This window comes from Thamnophis elegans, chromosome 2 (assembly GCF_009769535.1).
Source record: "Thamnophis elegans isolate rThaEle1 chromosome 2, rThaEle1.pri, whole genome shotgun sequence".
Lineage (NCBI taxonomy): Eukaryota > Metazoa > Chordata > Lepidosauria > Squamata > Colubridae > Thamnophis > Thamnophis elegans.
The window spans coordinates 56543316-56569307 of NC_045542.1; the positions used below are offsets into that span (position 1 = coordinate 56543316).

The following is a 25992-nucleotide window of genomic DNA, read 5'->3' on the forward strand; positions in this document are numbered from 1 at the left end:
TGGGATAGGGAACTTTGCCAACAAAACTCAGTACCCCCCCCCCCCCCGCCATTTTTTGAACAAATGGTCTAATCCAGAGGTTCTTACCATTCTGGAGAACCAGTAGTGGAAATTTTGAGTGGTTTGGAGAACCAGTAAATACCACCTCTGACTGGCCCTGCCCCCTTCTCAGCCTCCTGAGTCCCAGCTGATCAGGAGGGAATGGGGATTTTGCAGTATCCTTCCCCTGCCATGCCCACCAAGCCAAACCCACAGAAATTTTTTTAATAAATTTTTTTGAATCCCACCCCTGGTCTAATCCATTTGTATATTGAAGATGCTTGAATTCTGCTAGCACAGATCAGAGAGATACTCCCAGCTGTTCCCTGAATTCTCTGAAAACAGTGAACATTGAAGACAGACTTGCATACACCAGCATTATACGCTCTTTCAAATAGTGATCCCCAAAGAAATCTGACCAGAACATTCTGAACCAGATTTTGTTTCCAAATCTTTTTTCCCCCTGCCCAATCCTCCAAACAGCTAGGGCTGGTATAAACACCGAAATGACTTGATGGGCCACACCTTGGTCCTTTTCTCAAGCATATTGTTGGGGTCAGTAATGATGATATGAAAGAAACTGGCATTATTGATTGGCAAGGCCTTTCCTAGAAATGACAGGAGGGGATACACAGCACCGTTCCATGCACCTTTCAGGTGTGTTGTCCCTAGAAGTTACAAGATCTTTATTTGCAGAACAAAAATGCCAGAGAATCTCCCTGCAGCCGCCACTAGATGGTACCCAACTCACAAATTCCGGCTGAACACTCTTTCCCATCCTGGTTTGGAGCAGCGCATCCTTCACAGATGGAGACAGTGCAGCCTCTTTGCAAGACTAAAACTGCCTGCTTTGGATGGCCAGGATGAGACAAGGTAGCTGCCTGTCAGGCAGGGATGGAGCTAGTCCTTTTCATGACAGCTTTAGCTCTGGCTGGGAGTCACCACTCAAATAGACAACAATCCTAGGGAATGGCAGCTTTCTGGAAGTGCTGAAGGCAGCTTGGAGAAGGGAAGGAGGCAAGGCTTTGCTGGAGGATTTTTGGTTCAGGTGTAAGCAGAGAGAGTCTGGATGTGATGAGAGATCCCATGAACAGAAGGGGGTCTAGATCTAAGGGTTGCTCACCTGGGCATTGGATTTAATACTTGGAGGAAAGGGAAGATGTGCTTCTTGTTACAGCCTGTTTCCAAAATGTGACTGGAACCCTGGAGGAGACACCCCATCATCCAGCCTCCACTCTTGTGCATGCAGATCTATGTCTTTGGAAGCAACCACTCGTTAAGAGGCAAGCAGTCAAGAAGGCAGAGCTCCTAGCAGAGAAACTGATCCTGATCCTGTTCCCTTTGTGCTTATGGACTTCTTGGGTTGATTTTTGCTGGACAACCTTCACCTGTCTCTCACCATGAGCTGTTCCTAAGAACTGGGATCGGATTTCCTGAACGTCTGCTTTCCTTCCTTTTGGTTTTGCTTTTTTTCCTAAAAGAAAAGTTTGAATCATGATCACAGTGAATTCAGATGGGAAAATAATGGTCAGAAGATGTCTCGTCACCTTGAGGCCTTTTAGGTAAAGTTCTCCTCTACCACTTCCTGGGTGTGTGCAATTAGAAGGAAAAGGGTGGGTGGGTGGCGGCTTCAGAACTGCATGTGGTCACCCCTCTTTTTTCCTGATGTGATAAACCCTACAAGATGAATGCAGGTAGCAGAAAGTAATTTGTTTGAGACTCACCTGAAGTGTGGACAGACAGAGGAAGTGGGTGGCATAGCGCAGTTCGTTTGGAATTTGGGAAGGATTCACCAAGGGGAGGGCAAGATGTTGTTATTAAACTTCCTTGTTATATAGATTGTTACAAACTAACAGCTGGCATTATTGTAGATACAAACATAGCACCTTTCCTCTTTTCTTCCTGTCTCTAAGTGATTGCTGATTCTTGTTTCTCCTCTTTTACTGGGATAATAAGGATAGGTTATTTGGATCAGGTCTCTCACGTCAGTCTGCTTCAAAAGAACGCTGCTTGTCTTCTTTAGAGGCTTTTGTCAGGTCCTTCCTCTGCTGCTCTCCCTCTCCTTTCTCCTAAAATTAGTTCACAGGATTTGGAGCTTATTTTCTGGCTGCTTTCAAATGGCACCTTTTTTTTTTTGATTGCACCAAATACAGGATGAGAAATTAAATAGATGGCAGCAAGCATGAGTGAGAACCCCAAACAATGATCATCTGATGCACTGAGTTAGCATTTTCCAACCAGTTTCAGATTTTCTTTGTCCTAGGTAATGTATTTATTAATGTATGTAGCTTCCCCCTCACCATAGAGACTCTGGAAAAATTAAAACCAGAAACAAAATACAGTGTAAACAAAATAAACTTACAATATACTACATACCTGCGGTAAAAAAAAAAAAAAGGACACCACTTCAGTCACTAAGTCCACAACTAACAACCAGCCAATAGGGCTAACTTAAAAATGTTTAAGTTATAGTCTTCAGGGGTTTGGACACAAATGTGCCACAGTGCTGTTTTTATTTGTCTCATGTAGCAGAAGGCTGCTCCACTTTAAGGGGTTGTTGGTGAACTTTCAGAATGAGCAACAAGGTCAATTAAAGAAGAGGCTCAAATGAAGCTGGAATCTAGGCATGCAATGTATCCCATGGTATTACAAAAGAGGCCATAGATTGGAACAGGGTGGGTAATTGTAACTTAATTCATTTCACAGGTGGAAGACCTGTCTGTATGTGAATGCTGACAATGGCGGGGTTGGCAATATTCTAAAAATAATAATAATCAGAAGAGCCTAGTTGGCCTTGGGTGTAGTGCTTAATCTAGACACAGGAATGTACAGCTCTTCCAGAAATTTGTGGACTATAGTTCCCATCAACCCCAGTCTGTGTAATCCTTTGTGCAGCACATTGAAAGCTGAAATTCAATAACTCCCGGGAAGCCACAGGTTTCCTAGACTTTACCTAATGAGAAAACTATCAGTAATCTTTTTTAAAAAGTGTGTGTGTGTCAACAATTGTTCCAGCTGCCCATTGGCTACCCAGGTCCCCCATCTCATGAAAAATAGTCCCAAGGAGTAAGAAATAGCTGTAGGACAATTCTCTACTGCAGCTTGTCTCCCAAGCTGTTCCTGGCTGTTTAAAGAACTTCAGAAATTCTAGTCTGGATTGTAGTGAGCTGACAGTGGGTCCCATCTGGTGCTTAGACCAGACTGTGGCCAATGTAAGACCCAATTTGTCATCACTTTGCTTCCTCTCCTTCCCAATCCATGAAGGCAAACCTTGTTGTCTGGATTCTGTGTGGATGAGTCTCCCAGTGCTTGCCTTTTCCTTGTAATCATTATTCTATCCAAATTAATCCCCAAGGCTTTCCTCTACTCCCCCCACCCCGTGTTTGCATAAAGGATGGGATACTTTCACCTGTGCCACCCTTATTACTTTCTTTGACATTAAAACCACCTTTCCCCCCTCCCACTTATGGTAGCATCCAAGCTCTGATTCTACAATAAATAAAACAATAGGGAACAGGTTGCTGTCGATCCATAGAAACTTTATAGCAATGAAGAACTATGAGTTCAGCTTCATAGAACAGAAGTGTTCTTACGTTTCAACTTAAAGATGTTTTTTTAGAAAAGGGAAATGGAAGCTCTATAGGAATGGAAACAGAGATTGAGAAAGCAAAGAGTTTGTGCTCCACCCAACCTGGACAGAAATCAAAAAGTGTGCCTACTGGACTATGTATAGTTGAATGGAGCAGGAGCTTCTAGAGGGGAAGATTGTTCTTGATTTAACAGCTTCATTGTTGTGTTACTCAATGTTGCAAAAAAGAACAGAAAAACCCAACAGCTTGACGGGATGAAGTGATAGAGCCCACATTCTGCAGAGGACGGAGAAGGCTGGGCACTGCAGCCAATCAGAGCTGGGCTTCAATTAAAATGGAATGAAGCTCTGGAGATCCTCTGCTCTGAAGGGCATAAGGTCAAAAAAAAAACCCATCAGTTTTGAATGAAAGCAGGAAAGTTCAGTTGTGGGATGGATTTGCAATGGGCTGGGAATGGGAGAAGAATGACATCATCCCTTACGGCACTCAGGAAGCAGTGAGAAGCCTGCACTGGTGAAAGGCCAAGTAGAACCTGAGGATGAGTCCATAGATTATAAGGGCATACCCAGTGCCTGAAACAGGAGACCACTGATTAAAAAAAACTAAGGTTCTCAGCAGATTTTTTTTACCTATGTTGTCTTGAAAGGAACCCCAACAAGCTCTTGCTCTTAAGAGCTAAAACCAGGTGTGATCCTTGTTTAGGATTTCTGCTTCATAAAACCAAATAGTATTTGACTGCTCATGTATTAAAGATTGGAGACTGGAGTCTTTAGAGTGTTTGCTGTTCACTTGATCATTTCCCCAAAGATAAAGCTACTTCAAGGGAGAAAAAAAATGTACAAGTCTTTTTGGTTGTGGCACCCTGGAGTGCTCTTCCCAAAGATATTTGCTTGCCAGTGGTGTAAATACTTTGGCTCCAGGTGTTTGTTCAGCTATTTCATTAGGTAAGTTGGATGTATTTGATAATAATTTTATCTGTTTTTCTGAGTTTCCACCATCATCTTAATTGCTGCATTATTCTTGTAGGGTTTTTGCATATTCATTGTTTTTCTTATTTCATTGTCTGCTGCTCTAGGAGTTTTTATTGGAAAAACAGCATATAAATCTTCAAAATGCTTACTTGGAGGGGATGTACCAGTAATAATACCAGAATACAATTAAAATATCATTAAATATCACTATATTACGTTGTACTTGCAATGAGATAGTGTAGAAATATATCAAGCAGATAGATCCAGGGCAATCTACTGATCTGGAAAAAAAAGCCTCCTTCTCTCTCACCACACACACATTCACACGAATAATTCTTTCTTGTAGAAAAATTACAATTGGTTCTTGTGCCTGCAGTACAGAGAGTAAGAATTTCCATGTGAGATGTTCTTGTAAACTTTCTTTGAAATTAGCTATTACTAGATTTCCCCAATTTGTTGCTGTACAGATGTGCTGGATGCTTTGGGGCTGATAACAAATGTGATCGGAAGGCAGCAGATTCTGGGGAAAAAACTGATATACACTATGATAAATGTTTAGGGCAGCTGTCCTCTTGACAGAAAGACATAATGCAAAGCTGACTTCAATGGAAACGTGAAGTTTCCAAGTGGACACACTGTTTAGAGAGATACGGCTCAGATTCTTATACATCCAAAATGTAGACTGAGAAGTGCTTGAAAATACAGGTATGATGCTTATTGGTGGACTATAGCCAGAAGCAGCAGCTTCTTCTGTGTACATTTGGTGACAAAGCCAGATTTCTGTAAGGTAGAACAATTCCAACATGATGTCTTCTTAAGCATGAACAATGTGAATGCAGAGAGGGCTAACATCATCCAAGGATGTTTGTCAGGGAGCTGTAATTGGGTCTGCTTCCCTGTCAAATAAATTTTCCTGGATTCACTTCAATGATGCACCTTCCTCCCCATCACTCTAACAGAAAATGCCAGCCCTGACTTTGCTACGGTTGCAAAATAAAGCCACCAACATAAATGCAAAATGACTCTTAACGTGGAATGCACAGCAAGGCTAGGAATAGGGTTGAAGGAGGCCTTCTCTTGGTAGCAGGTCACCAGCTGTGCTGGTTGTGTCAGGAAGGATCTGCAGCCATCAGTGGGAGCTGTCACTTTTTCTCCTGTTGAATGACACCCAGCTTAACAGCACTGTAGAACTTGACTTAGCAGGTCGAGCTAAAAGATAGCAAGTGGAAAGATGTCAGGACCAGACTCATTTAGTGGGCCAGTTTTAGGCCCTTGAAAAAGTTAACATTGTGAGCCAATTTTTGCATCGCTTGGTTTTCTGGCGCTTTGAAATCTATACTTATGCATGAAGGTGAATGCATTAATGTAGGAATACTTGGATGAAGTCAGAATACAAACTGAAGAAGTTCATTTTATCCCTATCATTTTGATATAGTAAGAACCTAACACTCTTATTAGGAACCCCATGAAACAGTGGTGAGATCTAATTTTTTTGCCCACCGGTTCTGTGGGCATGGCTTGGGGGGATGTCATGTGACTGGGTGGGCATGGCCAACTTTTTTCCCCACTTTTTTCCCCTCTGCCGGTGCAGGACAAAAATGCTTTAAAAAGTGAAATAAAGAGGATCCGACAATCGTGCAACCCAGCTATGAGCTGCGTGATCATCAAAAGCTCTTTTCCCCCCCACTTTTTGAAGAATTTTCCCCCCTGCCTATTTACCCAAATCGGCAGGAAAAAAATGCTTTAAAAAGTGGGGAAAAAAAGTTATGATGTTGGAACAATTTTTTTCACGTTTTGAAGCATTTTATAAACTACTGGTTCGGGTTAATAGGTAGTAAAAATTCTTTTAAAAGTGAAATAAAGAGGGTCTGACAATTGTGCAGCTCACAGCTGAGCCGTGCGATCATTGGAAGCTTTTTTTTTTAACTATCGGTTCCCAATTTTTTACAATCGTCCCTACTGGTTCAGCTGAACCGGGCCAAACTGGGAGGATTTCACTCTTGCCATGAAAGTAGCTTCACTAAGCAAATAGCCATAAGAAACATTTATGTAGTACTAGAAGCCAAGAGGAACATACGTGCCAAATTTCAAGTTTGTAGGTTTTACGGTTCTGGAGATTTTGTGATGCTGCATGAGTGGCATCACGATAGATAGATGATAGATAGATAGATGATAGATAGATAGATAGATAGATAGATAGATAGATAGATAGACAGACAGAGAGACACAGAGAGACACAGAGACAGAGACAGAGACAGAGACAGAGACAGAGACACACACACAGAGAGATGTGTGTTCAGACATTCACCAACCTGCACCTCCCTGCAGAGACCAGCCCTCACTCACCAGGCTGCACCAATCAGAAACCAAATCAACTAAAAGCCAATCAGATGTTAGGACACCTGGCTATAAACTTTGGAGCCCAGTCAATCCCTGCTCACTTGTTTGTGGCCTGAAGATGGCAGCCACAATTGCCAGCCAAATGTCAAGAAAAACCGAAAGCTGCCCAACAGTTACTGGCCATGAAAGCCTACAACACTACAAGATGCATGTACCCTCCCCCCCATCTTCCCTTCCCCACTCTGGCCTTCATCATTGTAGTGTTCAAATGCTTTTGTAAACTATCTAGAGAGCTTCAGCTACGGATAGATGCAGTAAACTGACTAAATAAATGAGCTATGTGCTAGTTTGTGTTTGCTTTAAAAAATGTTGCTGTTTCCACTGCTAATGCACAGCACATTGTGCAGATAAACTAATAAAAACATCCATGTGCTAAATTAGGGATGGGCAATTGTTTTACATTGGTGGGCCTATTTGGAACTGGGGATATGTTGTAGGGCCACTCTCACAAAATGACTAGCATACAGAGGACTTGCCAATTCACAAATTGCTGCTGTGATGGAGCAATACACCCTCTTCTTTTTATGACACCTTTGTTTTTTTAGAGAAGCCATTTGATATTCATTCTCTCTCTCTCTCTCTCTCTCTCTCTCTCTCTCTCTCTCTCTCTCTCTCTCTCTCTCTCTCACACACACACACACACACACACACACACACACACACACACACACAGGGTCACCAATATATTACGTTTTGTAGGAATTCCTCCAGGCCCCACATAGGCTGCATAGGTAATTTCTAAAGAAAGGTAATTTCAAAATACTGCAGTAGTTAAGATATTAGCCAGGGATTGTTCATATGTTGATATGTAAGTTGACTCTTAGCTGTGGAAGTTCCCTGTGTGACATTGGGCCTTTCAGCAAAAAGTACCTCACAGTGTTGCTAATTTGAGTTAATCTTGAAGGAAAAAAAAACACGATACATACCTAATAAACACATATAACCACAAAAGGAACAGATTGACACCTTTCTTTGCAGCATGCCAGTGTTCCATTCATTTCTTCTTTTTTCTGTAATCAAAACATACCAGAAACAAAGTCAGATGGTTCATTAGGTTAAATGTACTTCAATTATTCTGATTGGTGTAACACATTCTTCCCTTAAACTTGTGTATTATGAGTGGGTAGCATAAACAATCGCTAAGGTTGTTGGAAAGAGTTATAGGAAAACACTGGAGGGTATTTTTTGTAAGCAGTGGCAGCCAATTTTCACATTTGACCAAATTGAAAGATGTTGGCAGTAGCCCCAGTTCTATTATTACCTAATGCTGATCTTTAACATACTATGGGATAAACTCTTTTTCCTCCTTACCTCTCCTAAAATCTTTGCACAAGGAAGCTTCTACTTTCCCCACCCTTCCCCTTTGACTAAAGCTTAATATATCTCCTGTGATCCATTTTGAAAGAGCCCCCATATGGCAAAACTAAGGCGTATTATGATAATATTATACTGATACTTTTATTTCCCTTTCCTTCCTTCCTTATTATTATATGCACTCTTTTTCCTGATTTAAAGAGAACTGATTGTTTTATCTGGATTGACATTTAAGGAACCATCTGTATTGGCATTCTGTATTTCTCCAAATGAAGGGAGAAGTCAAAAGAATGCCCTTGTTGTGGCTGTCAACTGAATTATCCAAACTCAGTCTATGTCTCTTAACATTGTTCAGATGAGCAAGCTCTTCCACTTGTGCAGTGGTGGGATTCAAATAATGTAACAACCGGTTCTCTGCCCTAATGACCAGCTGGGTAGGTGTGGCTCAGTGGTCATGTGACTGGGTGGGCGTGGTGAACTCAACATCTCTCAGGTCGATGGGCGCTTCGCCTGAGCTGTTACAATGTAATAAGGGTTAAGCAGAGGGGCAGTTTCTGTAAGCAGGGCAATAAAGATTAGGCTAGAAACAACCAGAATGTTTCCTTCCTGCCTTCCTTAGCCCTGTAAAGTGGGAAAAAAACCAAAATAAAATTTATTCCAACAACTGGTTCTCCGAACTGCTTAGAAAGTTAACAACCGGTTCTCTCAAATAGGTGTGAACTGGCTGAATCTCACCACTGCGACTTGTGATGCTTTTACAAACTTCCTTGGAGAAATGTTAGGAATTAAGAAAATGTAGCAGGAAAGAAGTTCAACCATGATCATCTGGTTGTTTTAGCTTCTTAATTGTCTGATCATCCTGTTAGCTTATTCTAGTTTCCATAATAGAGTATAACCACAGCTTCATTCTACTAAAATGTTCATGCTTTTTAAAAAATTCTGTAATGAGATTCTGTAGAGACTGGGCAACTGCTATTTTTTTCCCCTTTTCACTTAATCATGAAGGTTTTCTTTCCCCCTCCTCACTCCTCTAATGGTTTTAAGTAGTAATTAAAGGCAGTGTTTAACAATCACTTCTTGCTAAATTATAATTATGAGAATTGAAATGCATAAACATGCTTTTACATAATAATGAGTTTCTTATCAGCGGGAAGAGTTTAAAGAAACTTTGGGGAAAGAAAAGCAGAAACCATTCAAATAAGCCTTCCTCATCTGGAGTTCCATGGAAACCCTCAAACCTGGTGAGATGTTGCTGTGGGGGGGGGGAGTGCCACAAAATATGGTGTGGGAAAAAAAATTCCCCAATACAATGTCTTTTGAACTTCATTTGCTGTACATAGGTGGGAATTTTTACATGGCACAACTTACTGATCACACTCACATATTGTGAGCTGTAGATATAATAATTTTTATGTAGGGGGTCTCTGAGATCTAAACATGAGACCTAATCAAGAGTTTGTTCAGGATAAAAAGCTTGAGAAAGGGTCAGCTCCACTAATAGATAACTTCACAGGAAAATTAGAACTACCCTTTGAGATAGGATAGGCTATAACAGGGTGTCAAACTCAAGGCCCGCGGGATGCTTAAATCTGGCCCACAGGGCCGGCCTGGAAATAACAAAGGACTGGCCTGTGGTGCCTCTTGCAGCCAAAATGCCTCCCCGTGCCACGTTTTTGGCCAGGACAGCCTCCTGCAGCATTCTGCTGGCCAAAATGGGGTGTGGGGGCACCATTGTGGAATCACAATGGTGATTCACTAACAACAATAATCGAAAGTGCTGGTTAAGCAGCACAGTCACATGACACTGTGTTTTACAATTGCATTGCATAGCAACAAAAATTCTGGTCCCAATTATAGTCATTAAGTGAAAACTACATGTACAGAATGACTGATTCAGGCAATAAAAGTCTCTTTCTCATATTTAATTACATTCATAATTTTGCGGGAAGTGTGCTTCTCACTGCAGTCTGTGAAGCAAGTACAGAAATCAGATGCTCATGGACCTCCTCATAGTGAAATGCAATATTCGAATTGGTCAAAATTTCAGTTCAGTATTCTTAAGAGTTTGTCCCCTTCTACTAATATAACAGTAGCACTTAGACTTACATACCGCTTCATAGTGCTTTATAGCACTCTCTAAGTCACAGGTGTCAAACTCGATCACTTCATGTGACATCATGTGACGTCATGTGACATATTGTGACTTTTTTGCCTTTGCGGAGCTGGGGTGGGCATGGCCTGCATGTGACACATCTGGCCCGCAGGCCACCAGTTTGACAGGCCTGCTTAAGTAGTTTACAGAGTCAGTATATTGCCTCCAACAATCTGGGTCCTCATTTTACTGACCTTGGAAAGATGGAAGGCTGAATCAACCTTCAGCCCGTTTGAACTCCTGGCAGTGAGCAGACTCAGTCTGCAATATTGCATTCTAACCACTGCGCCATCACAACTCTTAATCCAATAATCCAGAAGTACTCTATCTCACACAATCTGTTAAATCATGATATGGTTTGGTTGACTTTACTTTAGTATCTATGTAGCTGTAACTATTGGATTGTGAGCATGATCGCTTGAGAAGTCTGGCTGTTGAGGGCCATACATCTTAGAGCTACCAAGGCTGACACAGATTGTACTAGAGGAAGCTTCTCTGGTCTTTTCAGAGAAAGAAACGTCCTCTGTAAGGAGAGTATAGAAATTAGAAAACTACACCAGCATTTTGCTAATATTTTAATTCTATGACATCAAATTGGCATAACCCTGAGTGTTTTAACAAACCATGCTCTGCTTTGAATAGGATGGTGGTTTTGTTTTTTATTGTATTTTCTTTGTAGGAAACCCCCTTCCCCCACCTTACATTAGGAGGTTTAGATATAGAAAATCAAATGCTCCATTTAAGATTGCCAGAACTTTATTCTGAAATGGGACGAGATACACAGTATGTATTGGAATGATACAGATCTCAGAACAGAATAGAACAGAATTGGAAGGGACCTTGGAGGTCTTCTAGTCCAACCCCCTGCTTAGGCAGGAAATCCTATACCACTTCAGACAAAAGGATATCCAACATCTTCTTAAAAGCATCCAGTGTTGGAGCATTCACAACTTCTGGAGGCAAGTTGTTCCACTGATTAATCTCAATGGTTTTGCTCAGATGGGATTTCAGTGGCCATATTGCTGAGCCAGCTACTGGTAATTAAGGAAATGGAAATCTAACTCATTTAGAGCATATGGGGACTATCACAAGGTAGAAAAGAAATGGAAAAGTAACCAAATTTAATTTGAAACCTGGACTCAAACCAGCTCTTGTTTGGGAAAGAAAAAAAACCAGTAATGAACTAAATCTGCTGTGTAGTAAAGGAAGCTCTTTGCTCTAGTAATTTTATTTTCTTAACTGAATGAGAATGTTACGAATTGTTCTAAATTGAAATTGCCACTTATGTGAGAAAATTGATACTGGGTTCAGGTTTTCTCCCCTGGGTCAGTTGAGAGCCTTCCATTTGGCCAGCTTTCGCTAAGCCCGGGGGCACTTTCATATGGCTGCCATCATTCATTTCCCCAATTCTCAGAAGAAGTTGGAAGACATGATCTGTGATTTCTTCATTTCTCCTGGCTTGTTGGGAAAAAAAGAGAGAGGAAAATCACTGTTGTGTCCATAACAGCTGCAGATGCTGCTGCAACTAATAATTTCTTTACTTCTGCTTTACTCAGAAGGGAAGAAAAAGGGGAAAAATAACTCTGTGCTTCTTTGAATAACCTACTCAACTCCTAGCAAAGACGAGGGAAACCTGGAAGCTGCTTGTCAATTTCACCATTTTCCATTTTTTATGGGCTACAGAATAGGACATCACCAGATGGCCGGAAAAATCAGAGAGCTGCAGTAAAAATGGGATTGGTCTGTCTGTAGGACTTTGTCTACCATTACCAGCCTATTTCTTGTGTTCCTTCTCCTGCACCCCATTCCATCATAACCTGATAAAAACATACATTTGACTGATGTCACAAAGGGAACTAAAGCATAAGAAACACTTTTGTGAAGGAATTCTGACCCCTTCCTTCTGTTTACATGCTACAAGGATGCTCCCTGCTCTGTGCAGGAGACAAAAGAAGATGAGTTGGCTCTTGATAGTCCACCATTTCAGCCTTGCATTAAAGCAGCAAGGACCGTAAAATATAGCCATGTGACCTATTGCCAACTGATCAGGCTAGCACAATTGTGCAAAACTGAGAAACCCAGCATAGCAATGCTTTTTGCATGGTAAAAAACAACAACTAAAAATCCCCACCCCAGTAAAGGAGTCCCTGCAGATTTTACTCTGCTAAATTGTTGCCGACAATAAGGAGCAGTGTTTAGCTCATCTCTATTTCAAGGCCCTTCTGCCAGTGCTGTCGGAAGACATTTCCATAGTCATGTGGCCAGCATGATGTCATGGAGCATTGTTACCTTTCCATCGAAGTGGTACCAGTGATGGGTTCCTACTGGTTTGGCCAAACCAGTAGTGGTTTGGTGGCATGGGTCACTGGAACTGGCAGTGACCCAGGCTTACCATGCCCCTGAACTGGTTCTCCGTGCGGCACCATAGGCACTGCCATAGGTGCATTCATCTTGTTTTTTACTTCTATGCATGCACAGAGCAATTTTTATTGCACTGTGCATGCTGGCGGGCGGGTGGCATGGCCATGAACGAACTGACAGTAGTGACTGCCAGAACCAACACCTCAGTGGTACCTATTTATCTACTTGCATTTGCGTGTTTTCGAAATGCTAAGTTGGCAGGAGCTGGGGCGACGATGGGAGCTCACCCTGTCACGTGGCATTTGCTTCTCAAACCTGGGCTGCTGGCTTTCCAGCCAAATGGGCCAGCATCTTAACTGCTGAGCCACTATACTCCCCCCGCCAAAAAAAAAAACAGAATGAGCAACTCTCAATCCCCTGGAATGAATGAACAAATGTAATGGATGTGTTGCAGTAGGTGCTATTGACTTTTGTCAGCTCAAACAGGGCAGTACTGTTTTAATACATGGACAGCTATATTGTAGAGGTTTGAAAGCTGTCTCACTCCTGGCTGCAGATAGGCTGAAGATAACCACCACAGGGGAATGGCAGAAAAAGAGGTTGCCACAGATTTTTCTGCTATGATTAAGTGCAAGTGGGGGAAGGCCTCAAATCTTAAAAAGTGTGTCATTTGTAATGATATATGTCAATTGAATAATTACATTGCTACACAAAGAACCCAAATAACGCTATTCATGTCAGTTTGTCACTTAAATCAATTAATGACATTGTTACTCAATGCAAATGGTATATGTTTATGTTAGGTTACATTATATTTAAGGGCCCCTTAATTTGATTCAAATGAAACAAATTTGTCTGTTATTTGGGGAGATATACAAGGGAAATGTTTATTGCATTTTTTTCAAGCATGAATCTGACCGGGTTGCTTCTATCATGGGTTATTCTGACATGAATTCAGGTTGACACAGTTTGGAGCTGAAGGGGGAAGTGGAGGTGGATGGAGTCTTCAGTAAAAACAACGTAGTTAACTGAAATTCATGTGAGAATAACCCAGTCACAGCAGTCTGCGAAATGGGTCTCTGTTAAAGTGAGACATTACTCTATTATTTTAGTTTGAAGTAATTAAATGATATTTTTGAGATTTATAAGAACTGTGCAGAAATGTTTCAATAAGGTGCATCTATGCAGGACAACATGTCTACCTCATGCTGACAAATACTAGCTTTCTCTGGAGGAGAAGTTATCTGAAATAATATTCACTGAAATCATTTATGGATAATGTAGAAATATTTCCATCTACTGCTCAGGTATAATGTTTCTGATTGGTGTCTTCTTTCTTTTTTCTCCATTTAGGATATTTGTGGTAGGCATTGGATTTTTCACTCTCTGCTTCTTAATGACATCCTTGGGAGGTCAGTTTTCAGCCAAAAGACTGGGAGACTCTCCATTCACCATCAGGACGGAAGGTAACACCACAACTCATTTTAATTAGAGGTTTCCAGTTTGACAGCCCAGAGAATTAACTCCCTTTAGTAATTTTGGGAAACATGGCTGGTGAAGAGAGAAATATGGTTGCCATTTAGCACCAAGAAATGCTGTTGGAAGCAAGTAGAGGTGAGCTCCATCAATGTGTGGTGTGCTATATGGTCAACTGCATCCTTAATTGCGCCTAAATTCAGGAGGGTTCCAAACACATACAAGGAACAGTATAGGAGCTACTGTATGTTGGATCAAACAATGAGCAACTCAGCCTTTGGTTTCCATAAGAACTAACCAGGTAGTTCTGGGAAGATCACTATTAGGGCATGTTCACAATTCTACCCCAACAATATTAAGACTTATGCTGCTCTGATATTGGAATAATACATGTCCATCCTGACTTAACTACCACGACTTTTCCTAATTCATTCGCAGAAATTCCCAAACTAGTGTCATCCCTAAATCTTGTAAAGGTAAATTCCATATTTAAATTTTGTATGGCATAAAAACATTCTTTTTCAGTACACATTTCTCGCCTCTTAGCTGCACCTGCTCTATTAATGTTTCTTTGTAAAAGACAAAAAAAAATCTCCATGTAAAACATGATTGTATATATCACAATAAATACTGCCCTTTGACTCCCATACCAGGTTCCAGATAGAAACTATGGGAATTTTTTTTAGCAGGACTAGATGGTGTTCAAATGGAAGAAGGAGGGTTATAAAACATAATTTCAAATGGAATTGAATAAAATCATAGTAGGTTTAAAGTTGATTTAAAGGTTTAAATCAACCAAGATTATACCAGCAGTTCCCATTCTGCAGTCTGAAGTTCACTGGTGAGGGCACTGAAGGGGATCCCTGTTGTGGACGTATACATACTATATGTATATATAGTCTTGCAAGATTTTGTTATTATCACTTCAAACTTCTTAAGAACTGTTGGTTGATGTTGAATTTATGTCTCATCTTTCCTCCACAAACCCAAGACCACATCAATAGCACTCTTTTTCTGAGTTTTCCCCACAGCAAAACAACAACAACAACCTGTGAGATTTGATAGAGAGGGAGTGACTGACTTAAAATAATTTAGTGAACCCAAATCACCTTAGTTCTATTCCAACATCTTAACAATACTTTTCCCAGGAATACCAGAATCTTATCAGATTTCCTCCACTGAGAGAAAATAAATATTGTTGATGGCATAATGATGTGCCTAAGAGAACAATTTGGACATCTTGGGTTTAAACCAAGTCAAAATTGTAATAGACCAAAGTTACTATTTAATGTGTTGTACAGTACTAAATTCTTCATGGGCTGGCCCTGTCCTGTCTCAGACAACACAATCACAAATATCCACAGAGGTGGTTGCAACCTTTACTGAGAAGCCTGTGAAGCAAATGAACAAGCAACAAAGGAAATGTGAGTGCAAATGCACAGAAACCCACACAAAATCAAGCTCCTCAAAGCCCAGCAAGTTTGCCTTGAGAGAATTCTAACTCCTAAACAGCAGTCAAAAGAGTGGTCAAGAGAAGCCCAAGAGTCCAAACATTGTAGATGGGTCATCAGCAGGCCCAGAGTCAGGAGGTTTCAAATTGGCACAAGAGTCTGGATAAAATGGTCAATTGTTACCAATGGAAAGGCTTGAGCTCTAGCAACCTCAATGTTATTCCTTTGGAAGTCTTTGCTCTACTCTTCTCTGCACATGGCAAGTCCTTGAACCAGTGTGTGTGTGTGTGTGAGAGAGAGAGCATTACTTCATTCAGTAATCAGGAAAGAAAACCAATGGACTCCATTTGAATTGAAATCAAGTGTACTTTTACTAATTATAAATGAACAATTGCAAAGCTAAACTGAGTCTGGTTAATTAGGCGCGAAAGCGGATAATATCAAGTACAATTCAATTCCCTCCCCTTGGCACCTCTGTACATCGTCCAATTATAATGCACCCAACTGTCAGGTGGGTGATAACTTCAAAGGGCATCATCAGGATGGAATGCCGGACAGTTAGCCTTGGCGGGAAACTCCCTTCTTCCACATGCGCAGTAAGTTGGTCAGATCAGTGACTAGAAACTTCCTCCAGCACATAATGATTCCCCTCCCAGATACCATGCCCCCCCCCCCCGTTTCAATGACAGCTGAACCAGCAGCAAAGCAGAGGCTGACATCCGGCCCTCCTCCAGAAGAGGGTGGTCAGACCTGCAGAAACGAAAAGAACACAAACAAACAGACAGACAACAAGACACGAAAAAGGGAAAGGGAGAGGGAAGAAAAACAAGAAAAAGAAAAAGGAAAATTAGGAGAATGTCCAAATTCAGGGCTTGTCAGGATAAGCAGAGTAGAACTTGCGGAGCAGACGAGGCGCCCAAACATGGGACCCATCAACCCATTCAGTGTGAGAAGGTGGGAAATGCTTCCAAGCCACCAGGTACTGGACACGGTTTCAACGCTTACGAGAGTCTAAAATCTCACGGACTTCAAAATGTTGCTCACCCTCAACCAAAAGCAGAGCGGGCGGAGGAGGGACAGGCGGCCTCAACGATGAAGTGCAGACAGGCTTCAGGAGGTTAACATGGAAAACAGGGTAAACTTGGTTGAGGTGCTTGGGCAGCTGGAGCCGGACAGATTTTGACAACGGGAAATGGGCCAACATACTTGGGCCCTAATTTCTTCGACTGCTGGGGTGTTTGAAGGAATTTAGTGGACAAATACACCTGATCACCAACCTTGTAGTCATAAGGCTTAGTCTGTTTCTTGTCAGCCTGTTTCTTATGAGCGTGGTGCACAGCATCTAGAGCTCGCAGAGCCAAAGGCCAAATGCGACAAAGGCGGTCACTCCACTCAGACAGCGACGATACCTGGGGCTGTTCACAGGGAACCTCAGGAATGGGCACAAAGTCCTGGCCAAACACCACACGGAAAGGGGTGAAACCATTGCTACTATGCACGGAATTGTTGTAAGCCACCTCCGCATGCGGCAACAAATCCACCCAATCATCTTGCTGGTAGTTGATGAAACAACGCAAATATTGTTCTAGAACAGAATTAGTCCTCTCACAAGCCCCATTAGTCTGAGGGTGGTGGGCGGAGCTTAATCCGTGGGCGGAGCCAAACTCTTTTCAGAAAATGGAGGTGAACTGCACACCTCTGTCCGATATAATGTGGTCAGGCACCCCATGTAAGTAGTAAATATGGGAGATGAACATCTTAGCAAGAGACTTAGCAGAAGGAATCTTGGAGCAAGGGATGAAATGGACCTGTTTGGAGAACAAGTCGGTAACAACCCAGATAACAGTGTGTCCCTGACTCTCAGGAAGTTCGACAATGAAATCCATAGATATCTCCTTCCAAGGGGCCACTGGGCGAGCTACTGCCTGGAGCAACCCTTGTGGCTTTCCCGGCGGGCGTTTAGCAGCAGCACAAATGGTACAATTGGCAACATATTTTTCAATGTCCTTTTTCAAAGAGGGCCACCAAAACTGTCTCTTGACGAGGTGGAGCGTCTTGACAAAACCAAAGTGCCCCGCCATTCGGGAATCATGAGCCCGTTGAAGAACAATGAGTCTAAGAGATGCAGGAACATATAATTTCATCCCAATCCAAGGCAATTCATCTCTCATAGTGCATTCATTCACGTGCTGCCGGAACCAATCATCATCAGTGAGGGTTTTCTTCAGGTTGGAAAGAAAGTCCTGAGACATCTCTACCTTAGAACGCGCTTGACTCCTAGTAACAACAGGAGCAGCGAGGCTCGTCGCGGGAATGACAGGCTGGACCACACTGAGTTTAGAGCAGTTGGATTGAGGAAGTCTGGATAAAGCATCAGCCATAAAATTTTTCCCCTTGGAATGTATTTCAGGGTAAAATTAAACCTATTGAAATATTGAGCCCAGCGCATCTGTTTAGGAGAAAGTTTTCTGGGCGTTCTCAAAGCTTCCAAATTCTTATGGTCAGTCCACACCTTGAAAGGGTGCTTGGCGCCTTCTAGAAAATGGCGCCATGTGGCCAAAGCCCAGCGAACAGCAAATGCTTCTTTCTCCCAAATGGCCCAACGTCTTTCCGTGTCAGTTAGTTTGCGAGAGGTGTATGCGCAGGGTTGTAAATTACCTTGACTATTAGCTTGAAGCAACACAGCCCCCACAGCCATGTCACTGGCGTCAGCTTGAACCACAAAAGGTGCGTCCATGTCTGGGTGTTTGAGGACTGGTTCCTACGCAAAAAGCCGCTTCAACTTCTCAAAAGCAGCTTGGCATTCCATGGTCCAATCCAGTGGCTTGCTAGGCTTGGGTCTCGCCCCACCTTTGGACTTCAGAAGGTTAGTTATGGGAAGAGCTATCTTAGCAAAAGAGGGGATGAACTGGCGATAGAAATTAGCAAAACCCAAATTTTTTTGCAATTGCCTGCGTGTACGAGGGGCCTCCCACTCGGTGACTGCTTTTACCTTAGCGGGGTCCATTTCAACACCCTCATGGGAGATGCGATAGCCCAGGTAGTCAACTTTCTCCTGATGAAACTCACACTTGGACAATTTGGCATAAAGTTCAGCTGCCCAAAGTTTTTTCAGCACAGTACGAACCAGCTTCACGTGTTCTTCACATGTTTCCGTGTAAATAAGGATATCATCTAAATATACAATAATGCCGTTGTAAAGATGGTCATGTAAAACCTCATTAATTAGCTGCATGAAGACTGCTGGCGCCCCCTGTAGGCCAAACGGCATTACTCGAAACTGGAAACAGCCAAGGGGATAGTTGAAAGCAGTTTTCCATTCGTCGCCCTTTTTAATTCTGACTCTATAATATGCCTCCCTTAAGTCCAATTTAGTGAAGATGCGGCCCTTCCCCAATTGGGCCAGCATGTCCTTCATCAGTGGTAACGGGTAGAGGTTCTGAGATGATATCGCGTTCAAGTTTTTAAAATCCACACATAATCTCAGGGAGCCATCTTTCTTCTCTCTGAATAGTACAGGAGCCGCTACCTTGGGTCTCGCCGGCCCAAGTTTTTATTGATGAATTTTCTCATTTCCTCCATTTCCCTAGGGGACATTGAATATATTCGGAGCTTTGGAAGCTTCACCCCAGGCAAAATATCAATGTGCAATCAGTGGGTCTGTGGGGGGGGGGGGGATAATTTATCAGAAGATTTTTCACTAAAAACCTCCCTGAGATCTCAATACTCCTTTGGAATTTTTTCTTCCCCTTTGATTCTCTCCTGCCCCCTGGCTGCCAATGTGGGGCTAATAGCGCCAGAATCTGGAGTCTCAAGCTTCCGTTCAGGGGGTATGTTTGTGCGAATTCGTAACCAACCCTTTCTCCAGTTAATGCGAGGGTTCCATTTACAAAGCCAGGGGAGTCCCAAAATAAGGGGCCGGTCCATGCCAGGTGCCACAACAAAAGTTATTAACTCCTGATGGGTCCCCATTTTCATCTCTATGGGCTCAGTAGAAAAATGAGCAGGACCGCCTCCTGCAATAGAACCATCAATTTGGCAAAAAACAATAGGGGTTTTCAAAGTCCTCAATTTTAAGCCTAGTTTCTCCACCATTTCAGCGCTTATCATGCAGTGAGAACAGCCGGAATCAAGGAGAGCTAAAGTTTCTCAGTTGCGCCAGAAGATGGCACTCTCATCTCAATTGGGATAAGCATGGGGCCCATTCTGGAACTTACCCAGTGATGAGGCTGGAAGTGCTGGAGAACATTCTTGGCAGCTAATGCAGCCTCCCTTCTCTTTCCTGGGGTCTTCACTGCTTTTCCCTCTCTCCGGGGGTGGGGTGGGCGGGGCGGTCTGAGCCAATTTTACGCGGCAATTTACAGCACAATGGCCTTCCTTCCCACAGCGGAAACAAGTGAACGGCTTGGCTTTGCCTGCGAAACCTCCTTTTCCCTCACTCCTGGGGGGAAGGGGTTTTTTTGGGACTGCTGGGGGGGATTTCTCCACATCTCCCTCTTTCATGCATTGAAGCCTGGCTAAATCCAACTCCACGTCTGCAGCGTACTCATACCAAGCGGTTACACGACGGGGAAGGCGTCTGTTTATGCACTGTTGGTATATTTTCTAATTCAATCCCTCAGCAAACTGATCCAGCAAAGCCTCTTCCGATCACCCCCTCATGTAAGCTGACAACTCCTGAAATTCCTGGACATAATCTGGCACAGTTTTGTTTCCCTGCTTCAGAGCCATAAATTTCAGGCGCCCACGTCTTTCGGTCAAAGGGTCATCAAACCTCCTTCTCATGGTCACCATAAAGTCATTAAAATTCCTCAGGAGAGGGGAATTACATTTGTGTAGGCCGACCATCCATTCAGCTGCCTTCTTCTCTAAAGACATCAACACCATCCTCACTTTCATTTAATTTGTCTCTAAATCAGGTCCATAGATTTCCATATAATTCCAGACCTGAATTATAAACAACCCAAGATTTTTAGGGTCTCCATCATATTTAATGGTTAAGGGAGGGACGTTTGCCATTCGGCGTCGCCTGCCCCCCCGCTCTTTGAACGACTCTAGCTGAAGGGGGGGAGGCTGGTTCTGAGTTTTCTTGTGCACAACCCCCCTCGGCCCCTTCACTCTCCTTTAAACTATGCATTGAGTACCTTTGCTCAAATTCCTCCGTCGGCTCCCTTTCCACTTCTCTCTCACAGTTTCTGCGTTCAGTCCATGCTTCTTCGAGAAGTCTCATGGCGTGGGAAAGCTTGTAATCTTCTTCATCAGAGTCACTCCAATCAGCTGATTTTTTCTTTAGTCTCCTTCTCATGACTCCAGCATCCAGTTCCTCAGGCTCCTGTTTTTGTCCCACACCCCAAGTCCATCTGGAATGAACAGCAGGTTCTTCCACTCTTAGTTCGGCCAGGCTTTCGGTTAAAGATGGTCCCGCCGCTACCCACTCCTCTTCCTCCTGGTCACTTACATGCAAAGACATTTCTTTTCTTCTTGTGAGGGCACCCCCCCCTCGGTAGGTTTTAGCTCCGGGATGGGTGTGAAAGGAGACTCAGCTTATTGTCAGCATTACTTCATTCAGTAATCAGGAAAGAAAACCACTGGACTCCATTTGAATTGAAATCAAGTGTACTTTTACTAATTATAAATGAACAGTTGCAAAGCTAAGCTGAGTCTGGTTAATTAGGTGCAAAAGCGGATAATATCAAGTACAATTCAATCCCCTCCCCTTGGCACCCCTGTACACAGTCCAATTATAATGCACCCAACTGTCAGGTGGGAGATAACTTCAAAAAGTGTCATCAGGATGGAATGCCGGACAGTTAGTCTTGGCGGGAAACTCCCTTCTTCCACATGCGCAGTAAGGTGGTCAGATCAGCGACTAGAAACTTTCTCCAGCACATAATGATTCCCCTCCCAGATACCATGCCTCCCCCTCCCCGTTTCAATGACAGCCAAAGCAGCAGCAAAGCAGAGGCTGACAGTGTGGCAGCTAGGACTCTTCACCTGAGACTGGCAATGGCAACTGTGTCCCCTAATTAGTGGGCAACACAGACTCCTTTGCCTGCAGCTGCTCAGGCAGGGGTTTGTCTGGCAGTTCTGAAATTGACTGACATTGTCAATCTTCTGGTTAGAGTCTGAGGTGGCCATAACAGGCCTTGGCAGAGCTTCCTGTACTGTTATGCCTTGCTGGGATCATAGGAGAAGAAGAGATTGTTTTGTGTTTCCCTCTCTGCAGATTTTATTGTGGATCTGAACTTCTGAACAGGGTTTTATTAGACCTCAATATATTTTATGTCATATAATCTCAGCCTTAAAACTCTTGACCTTATTTTATTCAGGATGATAATTCCTGATGTTTAAGGTCAGGATCATTTAAGATTTGTGAGGCAGATCAAACGGAACTCAAGGGGATATTTTATTGTATAAATATGATTATGATTCCTTTAAATGTGGCATTAATATTGTTATTTGACAGATCCTTATCTCACCTTCATTACTTTATAAGTAATTGAAGGCAGCAAACGTACCTAATAGTCCTTCCTTCTCCTATTTTCCTCACAAAACAATACTATGAGGTGGCCTGAGCTGAGAGAAAATAACTGGGCCAAAGTCGCCCAACTGGCTTTTATACTTAAGGCAGGACTAAGGCAGGAGTAGAACTCACAATTTCCTGGTTTCTACATTAACAGTTTACACCAAATTGGTTCTCCACATTACACTGAACTATTTTTAATAAATGAATGCTATTGAAAAGCAAGTTCAGGAAAAATTAAAGATTAACCTAGAAAATGAATCAAATAGCTTCCATAAAACAACCTCATTCATAAAGTCCTTGCTAATATATAGCTTAGAATGAATATTCTAAACCATTATTCTAAATATTCTGGACCTTATTTTTCCATTATAGCATACTCTCCTTAAATAAAGAGCCAATTTCTATCCATCTCTCTTTATTTCTTGCTTTTTCATTGACAGTTAACTAATTCCCCACTCTGAAGTCTTATAAATAAAGTGGGCTTATTTCATTCTGAAATGGAAATTTCATATTATGGTTAAACAGGGATTGTGTTCCAACATTATCCAGTTGGATTAAACTATGACCTTGATTTGATCGGTTTGTCTTCAGCATTATAAGTATGTCACAAGAAAAAAAAGATAAAGCTATGTAAATTCTTGCAGAAACTCATCACAGAGTTAATTCACTTTCTCTTATTTCAATTTGGAAGAATGAGGTTATCACTATCACAACTAGATTTAATGTATTCCACAACAACTTTGTAGCAAGGATGTGTCTTCCAAAGCTCTCTCTCAAAGTACAGGGAGTATCTGCATGCCTGGTATCTTTTTAATCGTGAGTAGTAAATCTAATTCTTGATAACTTCCACACATCATTATCCTAGCTTTGTAGTTTCTTGATGCCATTGATATAAATTTGGAAATAATTCATAATTTCCTACTACAGGTAATCCTCAAATTTCATCCACAGTTGGGACTGGCATTTTGGTCACAGGTAATATGCTTAAGAAACAAATTATCATGTGACCAGATCCAATTTTATGAGCATTTTACTGTGATCACTGAGCAAATCACTGCAATCATTAAGTGAATCAAGCAGTCAAGTCAATCCAGTTTCCCCAATTGATTTAACATATTGGAAGTCAGCTGAGAAGATCACAAATCATGATCACATGGCCTGAGGTTGCTGTAACTGTTGCAAATGTGAGCCTGTTGCCTATTGCCCAAATGGCAATTAATTTGGTATGAAGGTTATCACTTTAAGGGCAGATTGCAAGTTGATTTTTCCAGTGCCATCATAACTTCAAATGGTCATTAAATGAATGGTCATAGGTCAAGGACTGCCTATACCTCTTAGGTAACATATTGTCAGGTCCAATCCTTTATTTGCTTACAACCTTTGGACAGAATCTTGCCAAGATAAAGCTATAACTTTCCCACCTACTACATATATCCTAAGAGATATGACCACGTGGCTATCCAGTACCACTTCCTCCCTTCCCCATCTAGCTGAGGACTATGCAGTCCCTTCCTTTGGGCCTCTCTCTGGGAAAGCTCCGTGTTACCAAAATTCTTCCTGCAGATGCACATTCCATCACACACAGCTCTTATTAGAGCAGTGTTTCCCAACTTTGACAACGTTAAGACGTGCGGACTTAAACACTGTATTAGAGAATTAGCAAAATTCTGCTCTGCTTGCTAATTTTAATCCTAACAACCTTCTACTTAAATTGCGCACTTACTCAAACCACTTTTCAGAGTTGTGGAGTTGACTCTAAATCCACCATCTGTTGCCTGTGCAGGAGGTCCATTTTCTTTTTGCATCAATCATTACAATACAAGCTTGTTGACTCCCTGGCTCCTCCAAAGATAGTCACACATGCTTGATATAGTGCATGTCTCAGAGGACCAGGGGTGGGGGTGTGAAATTTATTTTTGTAGCTATTATTTGTTCAGTCTATATGATAACCCTGTGAAATGAGTGCTTAAAAACATGCTGGGAAAGAAACAAATTACTTTCTTGTGACATCTCATTTTTACAGTATCCAAGCTATATCTTGCCATAAATTATGGTTGCTTTTATTCAACTTCTCTAGACAGCATTTCCCATTAGAGTTTACTTTCAGCCTAATATTATTTTGAAGGGTAAGGAAATGATGTTGAGCGTGGTAACATTGCTGAAAATAGTGGCACCTGGTGAAAAGCAAAGTACCTGGACAGGGCACTAGTTATCGGTGGATATCTTCTTTCCTTACTTTCTAAAGGTAGATAACTAAAGCTAGGCCTTAAATAAAATAATCATTCAAGCTAATGAACAGGTTTGGATGGGAGGAAGGGCATAACTGAAAGACTTCAAAAGACCTAACTATTATTCTAGCCATTGTGTAAGTATGGGTAGAGGTAGTTTAGGTTTAAAAAACTTGGACAGAATAAGGGATTTCAGGCGAGCATGTTTTGATAACTCTGCAGTGGTGCCTGGAAAGGAAAAAGGACAGACCCCTCTATTTTTATAAGTTCGATTGAAATTGACTCAAGGAAAGATATGACAAAAATAAATAAATAAATAAATTATGAGCACTGAAGATAGCCACCCTCAAACAACTCTTCTTTTGCTCAAATGCAGAGTATAATTGAGCGCTCCCATTTGGAAACAACTGAATCTCTAATGTTGTAGCTGAATTGATTGTGGATGAGAGAGAGAGAAAAAAGAAATAGTATGCCTTTCCCTCCCCTTTTTTGCCTTTCTCCAACAAGATCTTCTTCATTTTATCTTCTTACTTGTCCTCCTTCTCCTCCTTCCTTTGAAACTAATGCTAATTTGGAGATCCCATGTTTCCCAGATGTTTTGCTATGCAGGACTGATAGACGTTACAACCCAAGATATCTGGAGGAAACTACGGTGGCCAATACATACAGTACGTACGTATGTACGTACATACATACATACATACATACATACACATACATACATACATACCAGAGGTGGTATTCAGCCAGTTCTGTCAGGTTCTAGAGAATTGGTAGCGGAAATTTTGAATAGTTCGGAGAACTGGCAAATAGGCTGGCCCCGCCCCTGCTGCCTCAACAAAAGAAGATCAGAAGCTGATCTTCTTTTGTTGCCCTGAACAGGAGAATGGAGCTGGAAAGCAGGTTAGTGGGGTAGGGAGGGAATGGGGATTTTGCAGTAACCTTCCCGCAGGAGTGGGTTTTGCAGTATCCGTCCCCTGCCCTGCCCACAAAGCCATGCTTTTTACCGGTAGTAAAAAAAATTGAATCCCATCACTGATACATACATACATACATACATACATACATACATACATACATACTAAGTAAGTAAGTAAGTAAGTAAGTAAGTAAGTAAGTAAGTATTTTGCTTTGCCTCACATATAGCTATAGGGATGGGCTTCTATTCAATCTATTCTACTCAATCATGATCTGATTCAAAAACCTCTAAGTGTCAGCCTTGATTTATTATTCCATAGGTTTGTCTATTGAAAATGTCAGTGCGATAGCTATGCCAAGACTGTTTATGCATTTTTTAAAGGTTGCTTGCTTGCTTAAAATGCTTCCATGGAGCAAGAGGGGAGGGAGAAAACATTAAATTTAGTGATCACCATATCTGTCGTCAGCTCAGAATAATTCTTGTGTTCTGTCCATTATTGATCACCATAATCACAGTCTTTAAATGAGTGGTAAAATCCTGGGGCAAGAGAGACTCTTGGACACTG

General features: G+C 42.0%; 1 protein-coding gene across 1 annotated transcript in view; it reads left to right on the plus strand.

Moving 5' to 3' along the window:
• The first annotated feature begins 1533 nt into the window (after nt 1-1533).
• The window catches only part of MGAT5B (alpha-1,6-mannosylglycoprotein 6-beta-N-acetylglucosaminyltransferase B), a 260592-nt gene continuing 236133 nt past the window's right edge, over nt 1534-25992 (plus strand). Inside the window, 2 exon segments of the mRNA XM_032211348.1 lie at nt 1534-1601; nt 14181-14293. Of these exon segments, the coding sequence (XP_032067239.1) occupies nt 1534-1601; nt 14181-14293 (181 nt within the window).